Source organism: Diadema antillarum, unplaced genomic scaffold (assembly GCF_040938485.1).
Source record: "Diadema antillarum isolate AM-2024a unplaced genomic scaffold, OU_Dant_1.0 scf00000226, whole genome shotgun sequence".
Classification (NCBI taxonomy): Eukaryota; Metazoa; Echinodermata; class Echinoidea; order Diadematoida; family Diadematidae; genus Diadema; species Diadema antillarum.
Genome location: NW_027271115.1, coordinates 3,958,924 through 3,982,411, shown reverse-complemented (window position 1 = coordinate 3,982,411; position 23,488 = coordinate 3,958,924). Strand labels below are relative to the sequence as shown.

At 39.2% G+C, this 23,488-nt stretch overlaps 1 protein-coding gene across 1 annotated transcript in view; it reads right to left on the bottom strand.

Moving 5' to 3' along the window:
- Positions 1-22,942, bottom strand: part of LOC139724690 (sodium-coupled monocarboxylate transporter 1-like) — a 68,651-nt gene extending 45,709 nt beyond the window's left edge. Inside the window, exons 1-4 of the mRNA XM_071635812.1 lie at positions 22,833-22,942; positions 20,570-20,957; positions 10,858-10,939; positions 4,357-4,706 (exon numbers count right to left, since the gene is read on the bottom strand). Coding sequence (XP_071491913.1) covers positions 4,357-4,706; positions 10,858-10,939; positions 20,570-20,957; positions 22,833-22,942 — 930 coding nt within the window. The remainder of the gene's footprint in view (positions 1-4,356; positions 4,707-10,857; positions 10,940-20,569; positions 20,958-22,832) is intronic.
- Positions 22,943-23,488: the final 546 nt, after the last annotated feature.

The following is a 23,488-nucleotide window of genomic DNA, read 5'->3' as shown; positions in this document are numbered from 1 at the left end:
GTATCTTTCCAATTTATTTGTAAGTATCCAAGTATCAATCATAGAATTTTCTGCATAGTGTATGTTTAGTGAGATGTGAAAGACATACTGTTCATGTCTGTCTCTCATCAGGCATAATAATAATAATAATAATAATAATGATAATAATAATAATAATAACAGGTTCTTATATAGCGCATTTCAGACTTGAAAAGAACTTCAATGCGCTTTACAAACAAGCAAACAAATTATACCATAATACAAAATATAGCAACAAAAATTACAATTTACCAAACACAATATATTACTTTACAATTACCATTTCTCAAATGTACGTAAAAGATCAGAGTTGCCAGTACTACTGAGAAATGACTTCAAATTAACAGTCATAAGCTACTTTGTATAGATAAGTTTCGAGTTTTTGTTTGAAATTGTCTATTGGCATCTGACTTCTCAGTGGGTCTGGCAGAGAATTCCATAGAGTAGGTGCGGCAAAAGAAAAAACCCTCTCCCCACAAGACTTTGTTCAAATGGTGGGTATACAACAAGTAAGTTTCGAGCAGAGGATCGGAGACATCTAGTATGGCGTGGCGGATTTGTCTTATTTCTTTTTATAGTTTTGCTCGACAGTCAGCGCTGTAAGTTGCATTGTAATCGAAATTCATATTTGAGGAGTCTCGGATTTTGATATCTTTATATCTAACTCCCCCCCCCCCCCCCTCCACTGCTGTTTAAATGATATTGTACATTGACAAATTGTTATTATACATACTACCTTATATTTGTTCGGCAAGCTATCTTTTGTCAGAACGTATGAGATTTGTAATAAGTAAACTGAAATCTATGATACCATTAATATGAATGTGTTTTATTCTTAGGCTTCTTTTGCCATAATATTCTTAAGTTACTATTATCATTTTGTGGTCAATTTATCTCACGTATTTTCGCTTTTCGACATCTGCTCTCGGCGCGTTCCGCCGCATCTGCTTCTCATTGATATACCGACGCCTTGTCTATATCAATGAAAATTGTCAAGAGTTTAGGGGCCAATGTCCCATTTAGGGAAAAAAAGAATATCTTTGAAGATTTGCATTGTAATCATGTTGAGTTCAATGTAAGCATCATTTTAAACTTGTTTCCGTAACCCTTCACCACCAAACACTTTCTACTCCCCAGTCGTCCCTTGTATTCTTGGCCTTTAGGCCCACCTGATCTTTATTTGTTTAAAAAGAATACAAATTTGAATAGAATAGATTTATTAAAGATGACATTAATAAATGTGACAAGTACACTTCTCAGGAGTTTGCATCTGCTTTTGAAACAATAAATGTGGCCGTGCATCACGAGCCCAATAAGAAGTTGCACACTCTCCTTACCTCATTAGCACTGGTGACGTTGATTCTCATAAACACTGGAAGAAAGAGCGATGATACCAGGCCTGCCCCCATATACCCAAAGCTGAAGAGCCAATACATGCCACCGTAAATGTATACCTCTGACGGTGTGCCAAGGACGGTGATGGCGGAGATGAAACTGGCGACCAGCGACATGGCCACGGGAAACATGTTCATGTTGCCGTCTGCCAGCAAGAATTCCTTGGTCGTCGACTGCCGCGAGCCGGTGCAGCCGTAGAAGATTCCGATACCGGCCGAAATGGACAGCATAATGGCGAGGACGACGTAGTCCCATGTGCCGAAAGTTCCGACGTCGTAAAAAGACATATCGACTATGATGCCTCGTTCACAGAATTGCAAAGACCAGTTTGTTTAATATATCAAGAACTGAATCTACTTGGTTGCTTTTTGGTAAAGTATCCAATAAGGCATCTGGCCACACATCCCGAGGAAATGGCAAAAGAAAAAATATCGTCCACTTATCTAACCAACGACGAGTGAAGTAAAACTTGATTATCACGAACACGTAGGCATTGTGGTACGACCTCCTGCAAATCAGCCTGTCCGCGTTGTCGATGTAATTTTGAGAGCATCAGTATCTTTCCCGACAGCTAAATCATGTCCGGATATACACAGATGAAACGAGGACCCAGAATCCTTTGCCACTCACAATAAACTCAATGGTTTGAGGTTTTTGCCCTGGAGTTATTGGAAGTTAAACGCAAGTATTCGTTCTTCAACTGGTAGTCATTGTAACTATCTGTTAAACACTGGCTTTGTCATGTTTGTGTTGGCTGTCCCAATGGTTGAGGCTGTGTTCATGTATCTGTGTTCATTAATAGGGATGTTGTCTGCACAATTCAATTATCAAAGCTACAATCTTCTATCCATCGTCTAATCGTCCAGTCAAGTGGGTCTCGGCTTGACCGTAATGTTATTTGTTCTACGTGTGTGTATTCCGTTCCTTTAGTTAAAAAAAAAAGATATGTTACAAGGCATATGTTCAGAGGCCGTTGTCCCAGTCAAGCGATCTGCTTATTGATAACGGTCTCCCCCACCTGTACATGTACAGATTTGTATAATGAAATTCATGTATTATTTCACACGATGATATACTTGTAATGTTAAATCGTGTTTATATTGTTATGATTTGTGAAAAATATGTTTGATATTGTTAAATTTATTTTCTGTTATGTACAAACGAATGGAGAAAAAAAACCCTTACTGAAACTGAATGTTTGATGTAGAAGTTCCCTCTTAATTGTTTCTTTGAATCCTTGCTAGCATTCGATCTTGACAGCGTCCTACCAAGAAGGCAGGATATGCAGAGGGGTGGAATCTCAAATGGGGCATACCTTTCCTTGTCTTGCTTTTAATAATTACGCGACAACCCTACAGGTGAAGGTAAGTATTAGGGGGTGGTGGCAAAAGGATGACCAGGTTAACGGCAATCCATGTATTTGTTCTTAACGCCTACATTAACGCCTATTGCTTTGCAAGAGATTCCTTATCTCACAGGGACACTATTACCGAGCAATTGCCTACCCAGACATGATTGTGTCATTGCTAAAGAGAATAATATGGAAGCTCCGTGTCCTCCAATTGATTTGCAGGTATCAATCAAAGCATTTTCTGCATAAAGTATGATAGGCCCGTATTCAGCAAGGCGTGAAAGACATATAAGTGCCAGTCAGTTTCTCATTATAGAATGGCGGATCAGTTCATTTTGAGTTTTGCTCGCAAAAGTCCACGCAGTAAGTGTCACTGTGATCGCAATTTATATTTGAGGAGCTCCGGAATTAGATATCCTTAGGTCCGATCCCCCCCCCCCCCCATAGCTTAAATCGTATGGAACATTTACAGACTGTCATTACAGCTGTATAACCTTAGATTTGCTCGGCAAGTCTTTTGTCAGAATGTCTGATATTTGTAGTTAGTCAATTCAAACCTATATAAGAATGCGTTTTGTTCTTAGGCTTCTTTTGCAATAATACCCTTAAATTTCTACATATTTACCCTCTGTGGTCGCACATTGCTCCAATCTATCTTATGTATTTCCGCTTATCAACAACCGCGTTCTCCTTCCATCTGTTTCTCAATGATATCGGCGCCTTGTTTATTTCAACAAAATTATCAAGACATTTCAATGGCCAGTTTTCCAGGTAGAAAAGAGAAATATCTTTGTGACTTTCCTTGTAGCCATGTTGATGTTAATGTCAGCATTTTTTTTTTTTCAAAATAGTATGTTCCATTATGTTTTCTATTTTCCAATCGTTCTTTGAATGCTTGTCCTTTATACCTGTGATTTAACCCTTTCCATATTGATATATGAAATCCCCATTAACATATTACAGAGTCTATACCCGGGTTCCAGAAAGGAACGGGTTAAGTTCTTCGCGAGAGGGGGAAGAGGAGACCAGCAACAATAAACGCTTTCACTAGTGATACAGAAAATGTTTACCCGTTTAACACTCGGTAAGTCTCAGCTACAGATGTTACAACAACACTGTATGCAAAAACACCGGTGTTCGATTTAACACCATGGGTGTCAAATCTAACACCGATCAAGTGTCATCAGAGGACCACATCCACAGGTGTAGAAAGTATTTTGTGATGGTGTTGAAAAGTGTTCACCCGGCACTTCGTGGTGTTATTTTGACACTGTAGCTTGTGATATTTTTGACACTGCGCTGGTGTTGATTCAATGATGATACCGCTTGGTGTTGATTTGATATTGCTGCTGTTAATGTGGTGTACGTGTGTTCACACTTTTTTTTTAAATCAAGTAATTCATCGGAAAATTCTTGATCATCTTGTTGAAGTTGAAAATCAACAAGAAGAAGAGTAAGTAAGAAACTATTAAAAAAAAATATTTTGAAGTAACATCAGGAGGTTTTTAACTAGCACCATAAATGAGCACCGGAAATTTAACACCAGCTCGGCGTTTAATATTTAGCACCGGACTTTTTGCAGGGAAACCTACCTCATTAGCACTGGTGATGTTGATTCCCATAAACACCGGAAGAAAGAGGGAGGACACAAGGCCTGCCCCTATGTACGCAAAGCCGAAGAGCCAGAACATGCTGCCGTAAAGGTACATCTCCGACGGTGTCCCGAGGACGGTGATGGCGGAGATGAAACTGGCGACCAGCGACATGGCCACGGGAAACATGTTCATATTGCCGTCTGCCAGCAGGAATTCCTTGGTCGTCGACTGCCGTGAGCCGGTACAGCCGTAGAAGATTCCGATACCGGCCGAAATGGACAGCATGATGGCGAGGACGACATAATCCCACGCGGTGAAAGTGCCGACGTCGTAAAAAGACATATCGACTATGATACCTTGTTCACAGCACTTGCAAAGACCACTCTCTTTATATCACGTCCTGACTCTCGTTGTAGCTTTTGGTAAAGTATGCAATCAAACCTATGGCAACACATCCAGTGGAGTAAGCGTAAAACAGTAATCCCGTGCCTTACCAAAGATGAAGGGACTCCAGCTTGTATGAAACACTCATATGCAGTGCGGTACGACCTCCTAAAAAATCAGCCCTTCAGTGTTATGGATGTAACTAGGAGAGCATCAGTGTAATCCCTGAAAACCCAAATCCTCTCCGGATGTTCATGAAATGAGGAAACTGAAGCTTGTCTCAATGAGATATATTCCATTTGATGGAGTCTTCGCTCTGCAATTATTGGAAGTTAAACGCAACCACCTAGTATTACTAACCCAAACTGCTGTCATCACCAAGTTTCTTCTTCGACTGTTCCAATGATTTATGCTGCTCCTGTACTCTGCCTAATTGATGGTTTTTTTGTGACCATTAATAAGGAATTTATCAGCAGGACATTGTCAATCCCGCAGTCACCTGTCCATTAACGTTGAATCTTCCAGTTAAGTGCGTGTCGGTTTGACCTTGATTTGATGTAGAAGTAAGACGTTCTCCAGTAAATCGCGTTTGATCTTTAAAAGCAGCGTCCTATCAAGAATGCCCTCAGTGTAGGGGCCGTATGGCAAGCCTTTTTACTATCTAAAAATAATCACAGTTCTGATCTCACAAATTCCATTTTCTGCTATCATAAAAATCGAGTTTCTGATTATCACAAATTCAATTTGTGATATCACGAATACCCAATGGTTTATCATGTGAACGTATTTTTGGATATCACAAAATCAAATTTGTGATATCACAAAGTCAATTCGAGATATCACGAGTTAACATTCTTGATATCAAGAAATTTATTTTAAGATATCAAAAAATCCAGTTTGTGATATCACTAGTTCCAATTTGTGATATCATTAATTAACGTTCAATTTCTAGCGTTAGTTTTGTACATAAATTCAATGTGAATTCGAGCGTTAGTTTTGTGCAGAAATACGACTGGAATTCGAGCGTTTGTGCACAAACTCAGCAGCGAATTCGAGCGTTAGCTTTGTGCATCAAAACACAGGGAATTCGACGGTTGCAAAAAAAAAAAGAACCAAAAAAGAAAAAACTCGAGATTCCGAGCGCGATCGCTATCCCGCTAATTTGGAGCGTGTGAACGGTTGCAAAAAATCTCGAGATATGGAGCGCGATCGTCATCCCGCTATTTTGTACGTGTGAATCCGGCTATTGTCCTACACTGTCATCTACACACAGTCGATCGATTCACACGTTCATAGCGATCGCGCTCGAAATCTCGAGTTTTTTGCAACCGTTCACACGGACAGAATTATCCCGCTAATTGCCGATCGAGATAACAGTCAAACCTGCAAACTGGGTCATACAGCGCGCTTCACTGCCTGCGCTGCTCTTTGCCCATTGTTTTTTGCGCGTCAGTGGTGTGGTTCGCGCGCTGTTGTTGTTGTACTCCAAAGAGGTGAAGGACCTCTTCGCAGAGGCCTCGCTGTTGTGATGTGCGCATTGCATGATGGGATATAAAAACTCGAGATTCTAGACCCGACCGTTCACACGTACCGGCGCGGGGCAAATTAGCGCAAGATTTCTTGGGGTTAGCATCGCGACGCTGATCGCGGTAATTTTCGGGTTTTTTGCGTCCACACATACAAAAAACTCGAGATACCGATCACGATGCAAATCTCGAGATTTGTATCCCGCTAATTGGCGTATGTGTGAACCCCCTAGTGTGTTACTGTATGTACAGCACACTTTTACTGTCCTTCCGCGAAAGTTCGTTCAACTCTCCACTCAGAGGGAATTAACCAATCAGGTACGCGTATTCGCGGCAAACTGAAATCTCGTCAAAAATTAATTGTACATCGCGATGATTTATTCGACAACCTGACCCGTTCAAGAATCAGTCCACATAAAATCATTATGTTTTTATAGAATGATATTTCTTCTTTCATTTTATACCTCTTCAATTGTGGTCCACGTTTATTTCATTGATCTAGTGTACCCCCAAAGAAAAATGAAAATATTCAAATTTCATGTTTTATAATTTCCTTGTTCAGTATATTTCATATGTCATAACCTTTCAAGTGGTCAAATTTCATCAAAGTTCAGCTCTTCAGCATTCTATCAATGTATAAAACATGTAGATTGCTAATTTCGTTTAGATTTACAGGGACTCTATGTGGTCTCCCAGCTCGTTACGTATTCACGTCCGCGTGGTCCATGCATACGCGTACGATAAATGCGAAGGCTTTTCAGAGAGTCGTGGTCTGACTACTGAGTTTGTGCGCAAAGCTAACGCTCGAATTCCCGTCATATTTCTGCGCAAAAACTAACGCTCGAATTCACAGCTTAATTTCTGCACTTAACTAACGCTCGAATTTGCTGTGTGTTACTGCACAAAATTATAGCTCGAATTCACAGTGGAATTACTGCACAACACATGCTCGAATTCTCAGCGAATTTTTGATATCACAGATTCAATTCGTAATACACCTTTGTATCACAAAATGCAATTTGTGATATCAGTAATTCGATTTTTAGATATCACAAATAAGAATTCTTGATAACAAAATCTCAAAATAGTGATATCACAAATTCGACTTTGTGATATCACGAATTTCCATTAGCTTGTAATGTAAAACCTATTTTTACATCAAGAACGCGAATTTGTGTTATCACATATTCATTTAGTGATATTACAAAGTCATTTAGTAATACCACGAATTTAATTCTTTATAACAAAAGTTCGAATTTGTGATATCACGAATTTAATTTGTGATATCAGAAATTCGATGTCTTGATATAATAATAATAATAATTGATATGATTTATATAGCGCCAAATCCACTCTGCAGAGTGCTCTAGGCGCGGAAGGAAGAGAAAGTGAAGGAGATAAAGGACATACAAATATCAAATACATGTAATGAGTAGTCAAATTGAGGTTTTAAACAAGTGAGTTTTAGACTGCTTTTAAAGGAGTCTGATGAAGAACAATTCTTTTACGGCTGAAGGTAAATTATTCCATAAGGTGGGAGCAGCATGGCCAAAGGCACGTGTGCCCCATATTGTAGTGAATCTTGGAATTATCAGAGAACCGGAGTTGGATGAGCGTAGAGATCTAGCAGGGATGTAACTATGGAGTAAGTCAATGTTATACTGAGGAGCAGCGCCCTGAATGCAATGAAAAGTCAGAAGTAAAATCTTAAAAATAATGCGATCTTTGACTGGTAGCCAATGAAGTGATCTCAAAATAGGGGTGATGTGAGTGTGCTTCTTGGATAATGTAATGATGCGTGCTGCCGCATTTTGAAGCCTCTGTAGCATGGAGAGTTGAGTTTGTGGTAAGTTAAATAAGACAAAGTTTCCAAAATCGAGCCTAGAGGATATCAAGGCATGGTTCAAATATTTTCTAATGAAGCCGATATCGCGAAGTTGGTATCATAAATTAAGTTCATGTGCCACACTTACCCTGTTTACGGGAATTTGTGATATCAAAAATTCAATTCTTGATATCACAAATTGAATTTGTGATATTAAAATCCGATATATATATATATATATATATATATATATATATATCACAATTCGGAATTCGTGATTCAGAAAATAACTTTAAATGATAAAAAGGCTTGTCATAGGGCCGTATTTAAGAATAAACCCAGTTTTCCTTATCTTGTTCATAAAAAATTACGCAACGATGCTAGGCGGAACGGTGTGTCTATGTCTTTGGTGGGGAGGTGGTAAAGAGATAACCAAGTTGACGTTAATCGGTGTATTTGGCTCTCCAACGCCTTTACCTTTACCACAGATTCCTTATCTTATACGAGGAACCATTATCTAGCAATTACCTACCAAGACACGTCGTTACCTACCAGAATATTAAGGAAACTTCGTATCTTCCGAATCATTTGTAGGTATCGAACATACGTAGAATTGTACCACCCCACCCCCCCCCCCCCCCAGCTGTCGTTTTATTCTTGTAGTCAGCTGATGTAGACTCTATGGCCATAGTTACTGATTTGTTTGTGATGTAACTGCATTAACCTCTTTAACCTACAGAAGAACTAAAGAAAATAATTTGGAAAAACGCTTTTATCATTCTTTTACACACATACAATACACACATTCTGTTAGTTCAAGCTGTCTTTTCAGTGAAAAAGAATAGATTTCATCAATACATGCATATACTGCAAAGATTTTTGCTGAGCAAAATTAATGTACAAATACATCTGTAAATATCATTAAATATTTCTATACATGAACTGAGCTCTCATCAGTCTTTTTTTTTTTTGAAGGAAAGTTGGAACTATCCCGATGCAATTGCAGTTTTCCAATGTGGATCTACAATATAACACGACCCTATTAAAGAAAGCGAATAAAACTGCTCATATGATAATTGTTAGCAAAGACCGATATACTGGGTCTCAGTTCCTCAAGGAATATCATTGGAAATGAGGACCAAGAGTCATTCAAAGGCGTACTACCACTATCGCGACGGGATTCGGACCGTAGTTCTTAAATGACTGATAATGATAATGATAATAACAGTATTATTGATAATGATGATTATTATTATCATTACTACTGTTGTTAGTATAATTGTTGTCATTATTATTATTATTATTATCATTATTATTATTATTATTATTATTATTATTATTATTATTATTATTATTATAGTCTACACTTCTATAGCACAACAATCCATCAAAGAGATGAGAAAGAAAGAAAAAAGAAAAGAAAAAAGATGGAAAGAAAGACAGGAGAAAAGGAGCCACGACAGCTCCAAATGAAACCGCGACTGAGAGTCAGAATTGTGCTTTTTCATTTGACTGAATTGTGATGCATGGGTCAACAGGTAACTACTTATCATAGAAATCCTGGCCTATCAAATATCAGGTGAATACAAGAAGTACAACAACAACCAGTACAATTTTAGCAGTTAAGTAATACGTGTCATCCGTAGGAAACGTACAGCTTAAAGTGCCGGACGAGTTGGGCCGTGCAGCTGTACAGCGCCAACGCTATACTTGCGATGTCATAATGTTTACATGTCTGATTATTGCTTTTAATGTTTGACTCTGACTATCGCTCACACAATGCATGGATGGGTAAACAGTATGGCGCCCTCAACGGCTGGAATTGCACCCTCAGGAACTTGCATTTTGACGAATTGAAACTTTGTAGTCAATACGTCGTCAACTGGATAGGTCTTGACGAGATTCATGGCAACTGGTCGCCGAATGCCGCCGACCTTTTCAGGACTTACCGTCAGTGATAGCTAGCCCGAAACATTGAGTTCTGCGGTCGACAACCAGTTGCCAAATTAAAGGTTACTAGCCTCCCATTTACCAAGCGGATGCCGCGCCAAGTGAAATAAATATGATTGATATTTTCTAAAATGATCATTGGTAGAGTGTCGTCATCCAAGTACCAGGACACAATAAATTGATATTAACTGCAGTCTATGATTATTTACACATATTTTCCTGGCCAAATAAATCGATCCATGCCCACATTGATACCCAAAAACCATGAATCATAAAAGCAACTAAAGTATTCGAATACATTTTCATAATTATGCTCCAGACAGAATGTACTTTGGAGCTGGCTCTATTGCGCCTAGTTCTAATGTCATATGTCTAAGATGACAACAAGAAACATGCTTTGATAGACGTACGAAGTTAAACCTGCATTATGCTTTTTCAAAAAAATGCAAAAGATATGAACCACTGAACACTTTTCACCAAGCTTGAGTTCGATTAATCGTGTTTCTCTCCTTTTTTCCCTCCTTTTGTTCTCTTTCCTTAATCTCTCTCTTTCATTTCCCTCCGTTGTCTGTTGGTTTATATGAATGTTCACGCGTGTTAGGTGTATAAACTGTCGGGAACTGTTCGGGGTTTCACGAAGATTTTTGCGAACATCGCTGGTAGGTCTTACGAACGTCGTGTGCATATGACGGGGCTTCCAAGACAATTAAAGAAAACAAATCATGAGCAAATCACCGCCAAACTAAAGATGACACCAGTTGACGACGTCTTCCGAAATTCTCCCCTTGTTTCCATTTCCAGCAGCTGCTCTACCATAAGATTCGCAGTCATTAGACAGCGCCCTCATGGGCCTTGCCCAGTAACGTCTTCTTCCAACTTGTCCACTGCAAGTGTGCTAGAATTCAGAAGGGAAAACCCATGACGTAGAATAGTCTGGGTGGGTACGGTTTTGGCTGTGCTGACTTGTTCCATGAATGACACATTGGAAAACTGATGCATCCTAAATCTGTACCCGCTAGGAATCTTTACATGGCTACCGCGCGCAGCACAAACATGAGAAGAGTTTGTTCGCAAAAACCGATAAGTCCATTTTTGAAGATTTTGAAGTACGATCTCTGTCATAAAGTACAAAATAATACCTTTTAAATGATATATTGGTCACTACATATAAAGGTACATTTGAAAACAATTTTGAAGTTATGGTCAAAAGAAGCAAAATTTTTCTTATTATTCTCTCTATTTTTCTTGACCTTTAATCGCAAATATCTCCATTTAGCAAATACGGACTTATCGGTTTTTGCGAACAGACTCCTCATTGACCAACCATTTCATGTCTTTTCATTTTATTCATTTAGTTTACATATCCAAATATGCAAAATTATTACAAGATCTGCGACACGTCACACTCACTAGAATGGTCTTGAAAGTCGCTCATCTAATATCTTTTTTTTTTTGCAGATCGCAAAACGTTTGGAAGGTGTTCGTCGAAATGATTTGCAAATGGCAACCAGTTGGAAGGGCTTGATTTTACTGGGCGCGCAAATTATACTTTACAAAGAATGCCAATGTCGAAAAAATGGCACCCTCCACCATTCGCAGATTCTTTTTTTCCTCCGAATGTGTCCCGATAAAATGTAAACAGTCAGAAGCCGAACACTTCTGTGAAGGACAATCTGTACGTCAGACCTCATAGGTGTTGATTTGGCCCCTGAACGTGCGATCCAAACGTTCATTAAAGGACAAGTTCACCTCCATAGACATGTGGGTTGAGTGAATGCAGCAATATTAGTAGAACACATCAGTGAGAGTTTGAAGAAAATCGGACCCTCCGTTCAAAAGTTATGAATTGTTGAAGTGTCTGCTCAGTCACGGCTGGATGAAAAGACTACTATAGCTTGTGATGTCACATTTGTATATACAACGATATAAAGAGAGAATAAAGAAAATTCAATATATTTCCATTTTCTCGCATAACAAAAGAACACTCGACTTCTCTCTTTCAGAAGGCAGGGGGAATAATATTGCCCTTAGCATACGTCAGTAACAAGTTGAAGAAATGTGCACTTTATTCAAAAAGTAAAGTTTTGTTAAATTTTCTTTTTATTTTCCTTATATTATTGTACGCATGTGACACTGTAGTAGTCTTCTCATCCAGCAGTGACCGCGCAAATACTTAAATAAGGTCATAACTTTTGAACGGATTGTCCGATTTTCCTCAAACTTTCACTAATGCGTTTTACTAATATTACTGCATTCTCTCAATTCTTATGTATATGAAGGTGGACTTGTCCATGAAGTAGTGACTTCGCGAACATTTCGCGGATATGTCGAGAAAAGATCGGACAACCTTCGCTGCGATTGGATGACCTTTCCTGTTTTCGATGCATTCTCGAGACATACTCAAGATATTCTCCAAACTGTCAGAAGCTCTTTGCGTTACACGCAGATTCTGAGAACATCGCACGCGTCTTGTGTTAGTTGTTTGCATGTGACGAAGCTTTTCATACGTTGTGTGTGTGTGTTTTGTTTTGTTTTTTTACCAACAAATCACGAGTATGCAGCACGATCACGACTCATGATGCTTGAAACGTTGGCTGTGGTTGGCAAGGTTTTGTTTTTTTTTTTTCCATTCCTTCAGAAATAGCAAGACGCCAGAGAACAATGGAAGACGTCTAAGAGCCTTGTACAGCCAAGAATAATATGATTGGTGGACTTCACCCCCTATCGAAGTTTGCGTTCTTTGCAAATTGTTCGCATGCCCCATGAAAACAGGCCGACAACTATTGTCATCAGTGAAAATTTGGGGAAATTTCGGTTTTGGGGTCGCCGGTGATTTTTGGTTGGTGGAAGTCGGTGACGAGATTCATGTCTTTCAGGATGTCACTAACAGTAAACTCAGCTGAACTGAGCATCGTAACGCTTTAAGGGGTTTTGCACCACACCTTGACTAGTGAACATACTTAAAGTCAGCAAGACAGACAGAACAACATCTCATCTATTATCAGAGACACACTTATACAAATTTTAAGTGGAATGTCCCAGGATTGAGTGTATGACAGGAAAAGATGTGGAGCGGCATTGTAAGAAGGCTGTCTTGTGATGGATATTGCATCCAGATATTGTACATGTTGTAATGACGGGTTGGATGATGAAGGCTACACTTCCCCCATTCGAAATCGTTCCTCCTAAAACTGACGTCACTATTGCGAAATATCGACATACAGGTCATGATTCTTAGAGATGAAGTTTAGAGCGTGTTTAAAAAATGGGGGAATATAAATGAAAAAAAAATGATAAGAACACCAGTTCGATCAAACATTGTTGTACATTTGTGATGTGAAGACCTATAAAATTTAGCAGAAGTCTACTTTACAGAAGTGGATGTCAGGGGCCTTTTAGGTGCTTCACAGACCTCCTCCCCTCCCCCCCCCCCCTCCGTCCCCCTGTCATTCCGAGCTGTGGTATCAAAGAAAAGATATTTGTTTGATATATATATTTTTTTCCATTTTTTTTTTGCCAGTAAACTGCCTATTCGAACAAAACCGTTTACACGTCTTACAGAGTGTTGGCTTCTAGACAATATTGACACGTAAGCTAAGCTACTCTATCAAAGGACCGAAAGACGGGAATGAGTGCAAATAGGGCGTCTTTTTTCGTTATTGTTTCTGCTCTTTCATTTTTCTTTTTATTCTTTTTTTTTTTTTTGCTTTACAGAATATCTCAATGGAGTGAAAATACATGGGATCATTCTCATCCGTGGCTTAAAATTGTCATGTTCCGTAAACATGAAATAAGTATGAATCCGTAGAAAGACCTCTGACTGTGTAACAGGTGCAAAGAAACATAATTTGAAACAGGGAGACAATGATCTGAATTTAAGGACTGGTGTAGCAAAACGTGAGAAAATAAAATATATTCTCTCACGCTTTTTTACACCAGAGAGGCATATCCATCGGTGTTTTGTTCCTCAACTACTTTCCGATTCCACTTCCTCCTTGAGACTCAAGGATCAAGTCTATATGGATTTTGAATTCAGTATTGAACGGGTTAAGTTTGCTTGTAGCTTTAAATTCTTTCTGCACCATTAAAGGACAAGTCCACCTTCATACACATTTGGATTGAGTGAATGCAGCAACACATCAATGAACGGCTGGGGGAAATCGGACTTGTCGTTCAAAAGTTGTGAATTTTTAAAGTATCTGCTCAGTCACTGCTGGACGAGAAAACTGCTACAGTGTATGATGTCACATGCGTAGAACGATAAAATTAAAATATAAAGAGAACAAAATGTTACTTTTTGAAAAAAAAAAATGCACAATTCCTTGACTTGTCACTGATGTATGCTAAGGGTGATATTATTCCCCCTGCCTTCTAAAAGAGGGAAGTCAAGTGTTCTTTTATCGTACAAGAAAAGTTAAAATATATTGAATTTTCCTTATATTTGTTTATATCGTTGTACACATGTGACATCACTAGCTATAATATTCTTCTCATCCAGCAGTGACTGAGCAGAAACTTCAAAAATTTGTAACTTTTGAACGGATTGTCCAATTTTCCACAAATTCTCACCGATGTGTTCTACTATTAATATTGCTGCATTCACTCAATCTACATGTCTATGAAGGTGAAATTGTTCTTTAATTCCAGGGGCGTCACCAGCTTTTCTTCAAAAGGGGTGCGTTTTCACACACACACACACACACACACACACACACACACACACACACACACACACACACACACACACGTTACTTAATATACAATTGTAGTTAACACATAAACTGATCATCCTAAAATCCCGAAATCACTGCCTGTCTTATTTTTCTTAACCAAATTCAAAGGACAACACCATCAGATTTACTGTTCTGATTTGTTTTTCCTCAGAAATGCTTAATTGATTTATATTCATTTGTTTTGATTACCAATAAATTGTAATAATCATCTCAACACATATATTGACATAATTAATCAGAACGTCACATTTTCATTAGAAAAAAATGATGCAATGTATTGCGGTCGATCAGAATCACAAGAACCCGTTTAGAAATGAGTCATTTCAAGCAAGTCTGTTTGTTTGTTTTTGTTTTTGTTTTTTGTTTTTTGTTGAAGAGGGATCGCTCTATAAAAGTTATTTCTTCTAATAATAATATCATTGGCACAATAATCAATGATGCACTTTTCATTTTAACACTGTCATTTGTATCACATGACTTTCTCTGCATAATCCATTCCAGTGGCGTCGATCCGTTCTTAAGATGGTGGGGGAGGGGAGGCAAAAATTTGGAGTTGGAATATGTGCGAGGGAGCGGAGCGACTGAGCGGGGGGAGGGGGGTATCCCCCCTCCTACGCCAGGGAGATTTTGCATTTTTTAGACCTGAAATTCAACGTTCTGGTGCACACTTCTAGTGAATTTAGGGTTTTTTTCCTATTAAAAAAAGGAAAAAGATAACTGCTTGACTAGCCAGGGGCGTCACCAGCTTTTTTTCAAGGGGGGGGGGGGGGTGCGTTTTGACACACACAAACACACACACACACACACGTTACTTGATATACAATTGTAGTTAACATTACTGATCATCCTAAAATCCCGAAATCACTGCCTGTCTTATTTTTGTTGACCAGATTCAAAGGACAACACCATCAAATTTACTGTTCTGTTTTGTTTTTCCTCACAAATGCTTAATTGATTTATATTCATTTGTTTTGATTACCAATAGATTGTAATAATCATCTCAACACATATATTGACACAATTAATTAGAACGTCACATTTTCATTAGAAAAAATGACGTAATTTATTGCGGTCGATCAGAATCACAAGAACCCGTTTAGAAATGAGTCATTTCAAGCAAGTCTCAATGAACTCTGGTTGGTATATTTCCAGACACGGAGTATAAGTGGCTGCTAATTGGTATCGTGTTTATTCCAGCGGCGTCGATCCGTTGTTAAGATGGTGGGGGGGGGGGGAGGCAAAAACTTGGAGTTGGAATATGTGCGAGGGAGCGGAGCGACCGAGCGGGGGAGGGTGTGGGAGGGGGTATTCCCCCCTCCCACGCCAGGGAGATTTTGGACCTGATTTTTTAGACCTGAAATTCAACGTTCTGGTGCACACTTCTGGTGAATTTTGGTTTTATTTTCCTATTAAAAAAAGGACAAAGATAACTGCTTGACTTACTAGCGACATCTCAGCCCTTGTTCCACGAGTGCAACATCACTGTGTATGGGCAAAGAAATACATGAAAGTTGACTGGGGGAGAGTGTAGAAGGAGGTAGCCCTCCCCCACACGGCGGAGCTTTTCCAATTTTAGAATTGAAAATAGAACGATCTGATGCACACTTCTGTGGAATATTCCGAAAATTTGTCAGTCACCAATTGTGTGTCGAGTACTAATCTGTGGGTATAGGAACCAAGCGGGGGGAACTATATTAAAGAAGATGCGGGAACTTTTGAATACATTTGAATTCAAAGTGACAGATATCAAAATGCTTTTTGATGAAATATTCTGAAATTTGTCAATCCACCAAGTTTGCTAAGTGTATGGATGGAGAGCTTACGGGGCTGGTGTGGGAGGGGTATCCCCCTCCCACGCGACAAAGATTTTGCATTTTCAGAATTGAAATTCAACAATCCGTTCCACAATGAGTGAAATATTTGGACAGTTTTCTATTAAAAAAAGGAACAATTTTTCCTCATTCGAGAATTATAGGGGAACAAAATGACATGTTTGCTCCCTTGTCCTCCGGGATTGATGCCCCTGCATGCGAGGAAACTTTTGCATCTTTAGAATTCAAATGAAAATAGCTCATAAAGACATTTGGAATTTGGGAAGCTCTCAACTCCCTAAGACTTTTAATGTACTAATGATATGAAGCGAAATCAAGTGGGGAAAGGGTTAATTGAAAGGATTATCCCCTCCCGCACGACGGAACTTTTTCTCTTTTTTTTTTTCTTTTTTTTTTTTTGGAAGTGAAGTGACAGATCTGGCGCACACTTTCAGTGAAACATTTGTAAATCTGTCATTAAAAAGGTGTGTTAAGTCCTAGAAAATAGACCGAATGGGGGAGGGTGTGGGAAGGGGTATCCCTCTCCCACACGAGAGAGATTTGCATTTTTAGAATTGACTAAATTCAGCAACCTGGTGCACACTTTGGGTAAAATATTTGAACAGTTTTCTATCAAAAGAGCAAGAAAATCATCTCGGGAATTATAATTATGTTGGGGGGCAAATGATATGCTTGCCCCTCTAATATTCTCTTGGGGGCAACTTTTTTTCTGTTAAAAAAAAAGCAAGAAAATCTTCTCATCTCGGGAATTATCAATTATGGGAGGGGCAAAAAGATATGCTTGCACCTCCAATATCTTTATGAGGGCAACTTTCTTTTTTCTGTCATAAAATTAAGCAAGAAAATATTCTCATCTCGGGAATTGTGGGGAGGGGATGATATACTTGCTCCTCCAAAATTTTTATGGGGGGGGGGGGATAGGATCGACGCCCCGGTTGCCATACCGGTATGCATTTTATAGACAAGTAACGTACGTGAAGACAGGACTAGTATAGAGTCAGGCACCCGTGGGCCTGGCAGCTCGTGATTGTACGTACTGGGGCCTGGTCGCAGCGGGCGACGCAGCCGGTGAACTGAGGCTGAGGCTCGCACTTGGGCTCGCATTCTCAATTTGGATTGGTTAGAAGTAAAGTGCTGCACATATAGACCCTACATCCTTGTCGTACATGTACACGTACACGCAAACGTGTACGTGTTCCGTACGGTACGGTTGGTAAATAGTAAACACTGTAGAATAGATATGTATAAAATCAGTGCTGCTCCGCTCCCTCGCACATATTCCAACTCCAAGTTTGGGCTTCCCCTCCCCCACCATCTTAAAAACGGAGCGACGCCGCTGGAATGGATTATGCAGAGAAAGTCATGTGATACAAATGACAGTGTTAAAATGAAAAGTGCATCATTGATTATTGTGCCAATTATTATTATTAGAAGAAATAACTTTCATAGAGCGATCCCTCTTCACCAAAAAACAAACAAACAAACACACGATACCAATTAGCAGCCACTTATACTCCGTGTCTGGAAATATATCAACCAAAATTCATTGAGACTTGCTTGAAATGACTCATTTCTAAACGGGCTCTTGTGATTCTGATCGACCGCAATAAATTACGTCATTTTTTCTAATGAAAATGTGAAGTTCTAATTAATTGTGTCAATATATGTGTTGAGATGATTATTACAATTTATTGGTAATCGAAGCAAATGGATATTGATCAATTAAGCATTTGTGAGGAAAAACAAAACAGAACAGTAAATTTGATGGTGTTGTCCTTTGAATTTGGTTAAGAAGAATAAGACAGGCAGTGATTTCGGGATTTAAGGATGATCAGTTTATATGTTAACTACAATTGTATATTAAGTAACGTGTGTGTGTGTGTGTGTGTGTGTGTGTGTGTGTGTGTGTGTGTGTGTGTGTCAAAACGCACCCCCTTTGAAAAAAAAGCTGGTGACGCCCCTGGAATAGATTAAAGAACAAGTTCACCTTCATAGACATGTGGATTGAGTGAATGCAGCCATATTAGTAGAAGACATCGGTGAGAGTTTGTGGAAAATTGGACAATCCGTTCAAAAGTTACAAATTTTTGAAGTTTCTGCTCAGTCACTGCTGGATGAGAAGACTATTACAGCTAGTGATGTCATGTGTACAACGATATAAACAAATATAAGGAAAATTCAATATATTTTCACTTTTCTTGTATGATAAAAGAACACTTGACTTCCCTCTTTTAGAATATATATATATATATATATATATATATATATATATATATATATATATATATTTGATGATCTCCGCACAGCAGTTTCCATGTTGTTTTGATCATGTTTATTTGCGTAAGTATGTGTTTGTATGCATTACGGATTACGTATGTGCGTAATTTGCGTGTACAAGAATAGAGGTGAGTCTAATGCACTTCAAGAGACCCAGAATTGCCAAGTTTTTGTTTCTGTTTTCCTCGAAGGTCACGTTCCAAAAGGAGTTTTTATATTATGTTTATTTGTGTGTGTATGCATTATGTATGTGCGTGATTTGGGTGTACAAGAATAGAAGTGAGTCTAATGCACTTCAAGGGACCCAGAATTGCCAAGTTTTTGTTTTGTTTTGTTTTCGTCACGTTCCAAAAGTTTGAATATTTTATCTGTATTTCAGTTCGTTAGGAACATGCTTGATGAAAATATTTTGAAGACTTATACATAATTTCAAAGCTGACAACATTTTTGCTGAATTTTGACCTAAATTGCACAGGTAAAATATTAATCGCAGACTCTTTAAGTTGTAAGTAGTTATTTAGTTTTTAAAGATACTGTGCAGACGTTTTCGAGTTGGCAATTCGAAGGAAAGAATCTTACGTCATTATTTCAAATATTCATGGGTTTCATAATCATATCCCGAGTGGAGTCTCCGTATGAAGATCCTTTCTTCCCTCCAACTCTCCGTGTGCATGTTTGGAGCAACAAGTCCAACAACTTTTGTACAATCTGCTCTATCTATATCTCTGCACATTGGAGCTCCCAGAGGAATGCGATGACATTCAAGGTTTATAGGGCAAATGTTTGAGCAATTTTCGTGACTGAGAAAGTAACGACATTTTGAATGTTTGAATTGCTTGCACTTCATACGTGCTGAGCTCGAAGAATTTTTCCTAAATTTAAGACAGTAGCGTATTATGTCGTAATGATAATGTAAAGCATGTGAATATAAAGTGAATATATTACAAAGTACGGTGATGATGATGGTGGTTTTAGACCCGATAACATAAGTGATATGTATGAATTGTGTATCTTTGGCAGTGCTGAGAAATGCACGTCTTAAAGGGGAAGGCTAGTAACTGATCAGTGGGAATCAGTGGAAATGCTGGGAGATGATTGTTCCAATCCTTATGGGATTCATTCTAGAGTTCATTGTATATCTATTGTTGTGTGAAAATGATTTGCTTCAGAACGGTCTCATATTCAAGTAATGTGCAGATTAATGCTCCGTCACTGACCAGGGACGCTAACCTGGAAGCATTAAACTGCACATTACTTGAATATGAGACCATTCTGAAGCAAATCATTTTCACACAACAATATATATACAATGAACTCTTGAATGAATCCCATAAGGATTGGAACAATCATCTCCCAGCATTTCCACTGATTTCCATTGATCAGTTACTAGCCTTCCCCTTTAAGGACAATGTAAGGACGAGCAAAAAGAAAAGAGAGAGCTGTGAGTAGTCGGTATCACAGTCAGGTGATTAGGAAAGTTTTGTTGAATTACGCACCAATCTACTTTAATACACATACCTAAAAAAAAGGGGTCACTCTTTTCGTTGAATTTGACAGTGATCTTGGAATTAGCTTGACATATCTGTCGCTTAGGTTTCTAAGCGTTGCTGCAGTGAATACTTTTCTTGTATCTCCAATCAAAACATAGGAACGTTGGATCGAGGCTGACTATCGGTAACATACCTCGTTTGCACTCTTGGCGCCAACATTGTAAAATATCGGGATGAAGAACGATCCGGTCGCCAGGCCAACGAGTATGTAAGCGATCCCATACAGCCAGTACATGCAGCCAGAGACGTACGTCTCCGCGGGGGTACCGAGGACGGTAATCGCCGATATAAAACTGGCCACCAGGGACATCGATACCGGTATCGGATTCATCTTGCGATCGGCCATGAGAAACTCCTCCGTGGTGGACTGGCGGCCGCCGGTGAAGGCGTGATACACGCCGATACCAGCCGATATCACTAGCATGAGAGCCAGCACCACGTAATCAGGCGCGGTAAAAGTCGTCTGCACGAGTCTGTTAACAGACATTTTGGTGTTCTTAATTTCTCCAAGAAAATCAAATCTGAGAAAAACAAAGGAATAAGCAGGTGTATGAAATCACGTCGGGAAAATTCTTCTTTCGCAAGTTCAATGGGCGGATGATGTGCTGGTTCGAATACGACAGCAAATCGAACACATTCGTGTGTTAAAAAATGCCTACAATTCAGCAAAAGGATGTGCTCCTTCCAATACTGGAGACCTGGCACCCGACTGCTGAGTAATTAACCCCGCCACTGTGGATGCTGGGTAACGAATAATGCGTCTGAAAATGTTGCGGCGGCAACAAACGTCAAAGTCAATACGCACTGAAACTTCTCTTTTCTGCATGGTCGCACAAACAGCATCAGTAAATTTACCCTTGTTACCGCCCCCCCCCCCCCCCCTCCCTCCGTCCCTCACCCACCACCTCTTGGTGTCTCTCTCTCCTTCCTTTTATTCCCTCTTTCTATTTACTGTCGGTTAATAACATCATGTCGGGATAATTAGAGTCATTCATGTTTGGAAGGGGGCTGGTGCTCCCTCTCTGCAAAGTCAAATCGTAAGCCATTCATGAATGCATAAAAAAAGTTTTTTTTTTTAAAAAGTCAAACACATACACGCACGCACGCACGCACACGGGCGCAGCATATGACTTCGACACAATCAGTGCCAGCGGGACTTTTGCTTTTTGTTCAGTTTTCGTTTAAGAAATTAAATCTTGCGCCTTTGTAAGAGGAGATCTTATTGTCCCTTTTTTCATTCCTTTTTTTTATTTTAGCTGATAGAGTTCTCAAGAAGAACATACAGCAAAACAAATACAAGAATCCCTCATCGTTCGTTGTGTAAGGGGGCGTGTAAGGCGGGGAGAATGTGTTGAAGAGATGTAATGTGCTTTACATATTAAAGGATAATCCCCGCTTCTATTTGGGTTTGCGTTCGTGCAAGGAACGGTCTGACATCGGGCAAAAGGTATATAATTCAAATGCTAATTACTTTTGAAGAATGAACCATCAGACACCACTCTCTTCTCTTTTTTTTAGGGGGGGGGGGTCATATTGACATGTAGCACATAGGACTGTAGACTTGAGAATCATTCTGGTTCTTAATAAATGAACCTCTCACGGAAGGCATACAAAGAACTTCTTATTTCGACGCATGATCAAGGGAAATCAAACGTGGTGTTCTATGCTGGGTGTAAGCACATCATCCCCCCTCTTTTCATGAAGCTATTGTAATTTTGTAGCTCCATTGATCTATTCTGCCTTTATATTTACCCGGTCTTTACAGATCATCAATACCCCTTCATTCTTTTCTTTTTGTCAACGTCTCAAATCCCCTTGAAATCCCAAACACTCTCGCAAACATCTATAACTGTAAAAACCATAAATTTCCTCGTTCATGAAACCTGATTCGCGAAAATAAAATGCTTTGAAAGTTGCTGTTGTTGTTGTTTTGTTTTTGTTTTTGTTTTTGTTTTTGTTTTTGTTTTTGTTTTTGTTTTGTTTTTTGTTTTTTGTTTTTTGTTTTGTTTTTTTGTTTTTTTTTTTTTTTTGGGGGGGGGGGGGTTGTCTACACAATCCAGTACTTGTAGTATACGCAGAATGTTTCTTTGGCGGCAATTCGTGAAAGTCTCATGCCGCGAAAAAAAAAAGTCCGCTCTATTCGCTATAAAAAGTTTCTGTAGCGAATGTTGTGGTGATTACAGCTTTTGTGTTTTACTTTTAGAGACTGTAATTCTCTCTTGATGGTATTGTGGCAATGCCTGATTACTGGACTCCTAACAGTATCTTCCTTTTTGAATGTTTCACCAATGTCTGCTATCCACACTAATTCTGTAAGGTAGAGATCTGCATCGACAGAAATCACTTGACTTCATGCACGAGAATTCCGGTAACTGTTATAGAGTGCACATGCAGACATCACATCAATGGGGTTGAACTTTTGGCACAGATCTTCTGCATTGTATGCAACCTCGTCCTTGCCCGCCATTACTGGCTTTCTCTCCTCGTCTTCTTCTGTGGGCGCCATTGTATTTTTGATTGAGTGTCTGCTGCATTGAATATGTGTCGTCTGGAAGGTATGTGTGTCATAGACCCTCCGCCCATTCAGTACCGTGTTTCTCCCCCACCCATTTTTCTTTTTTCGGGAGGGGGGGGGGGTCTTTTCTTATGATGGATTCCACTCACAACTGTACGACATTGTAATATATTGCTTTATGTCAGACAGATTTCTAGATCGCCTCAAGGTCTTCGCCTTCACTTCTTAATGATACGATCTCTCTAGATCTCTCTATAAATATCTGCATATATAAATCATGTTTTTTGTGATGTTTTGACGGGAGCTACATGGTGTATAGAAAATGGGAAAGAGGGGGAAAATGAACAATGTGAGTTAGAAGACAGGACAATCTCTCTCTGTTATACGAAATACACATAATGAAATAATCCTCACGTGATACACAGCAACAGAGGTATATAAAGTTCCTTATACAACACATGTACAGCTCCTTGCCATCTGATTGGATGAATGTTGGTCACATGACATTCAGAAGACTGGCTATCCCAAGCTCACTCT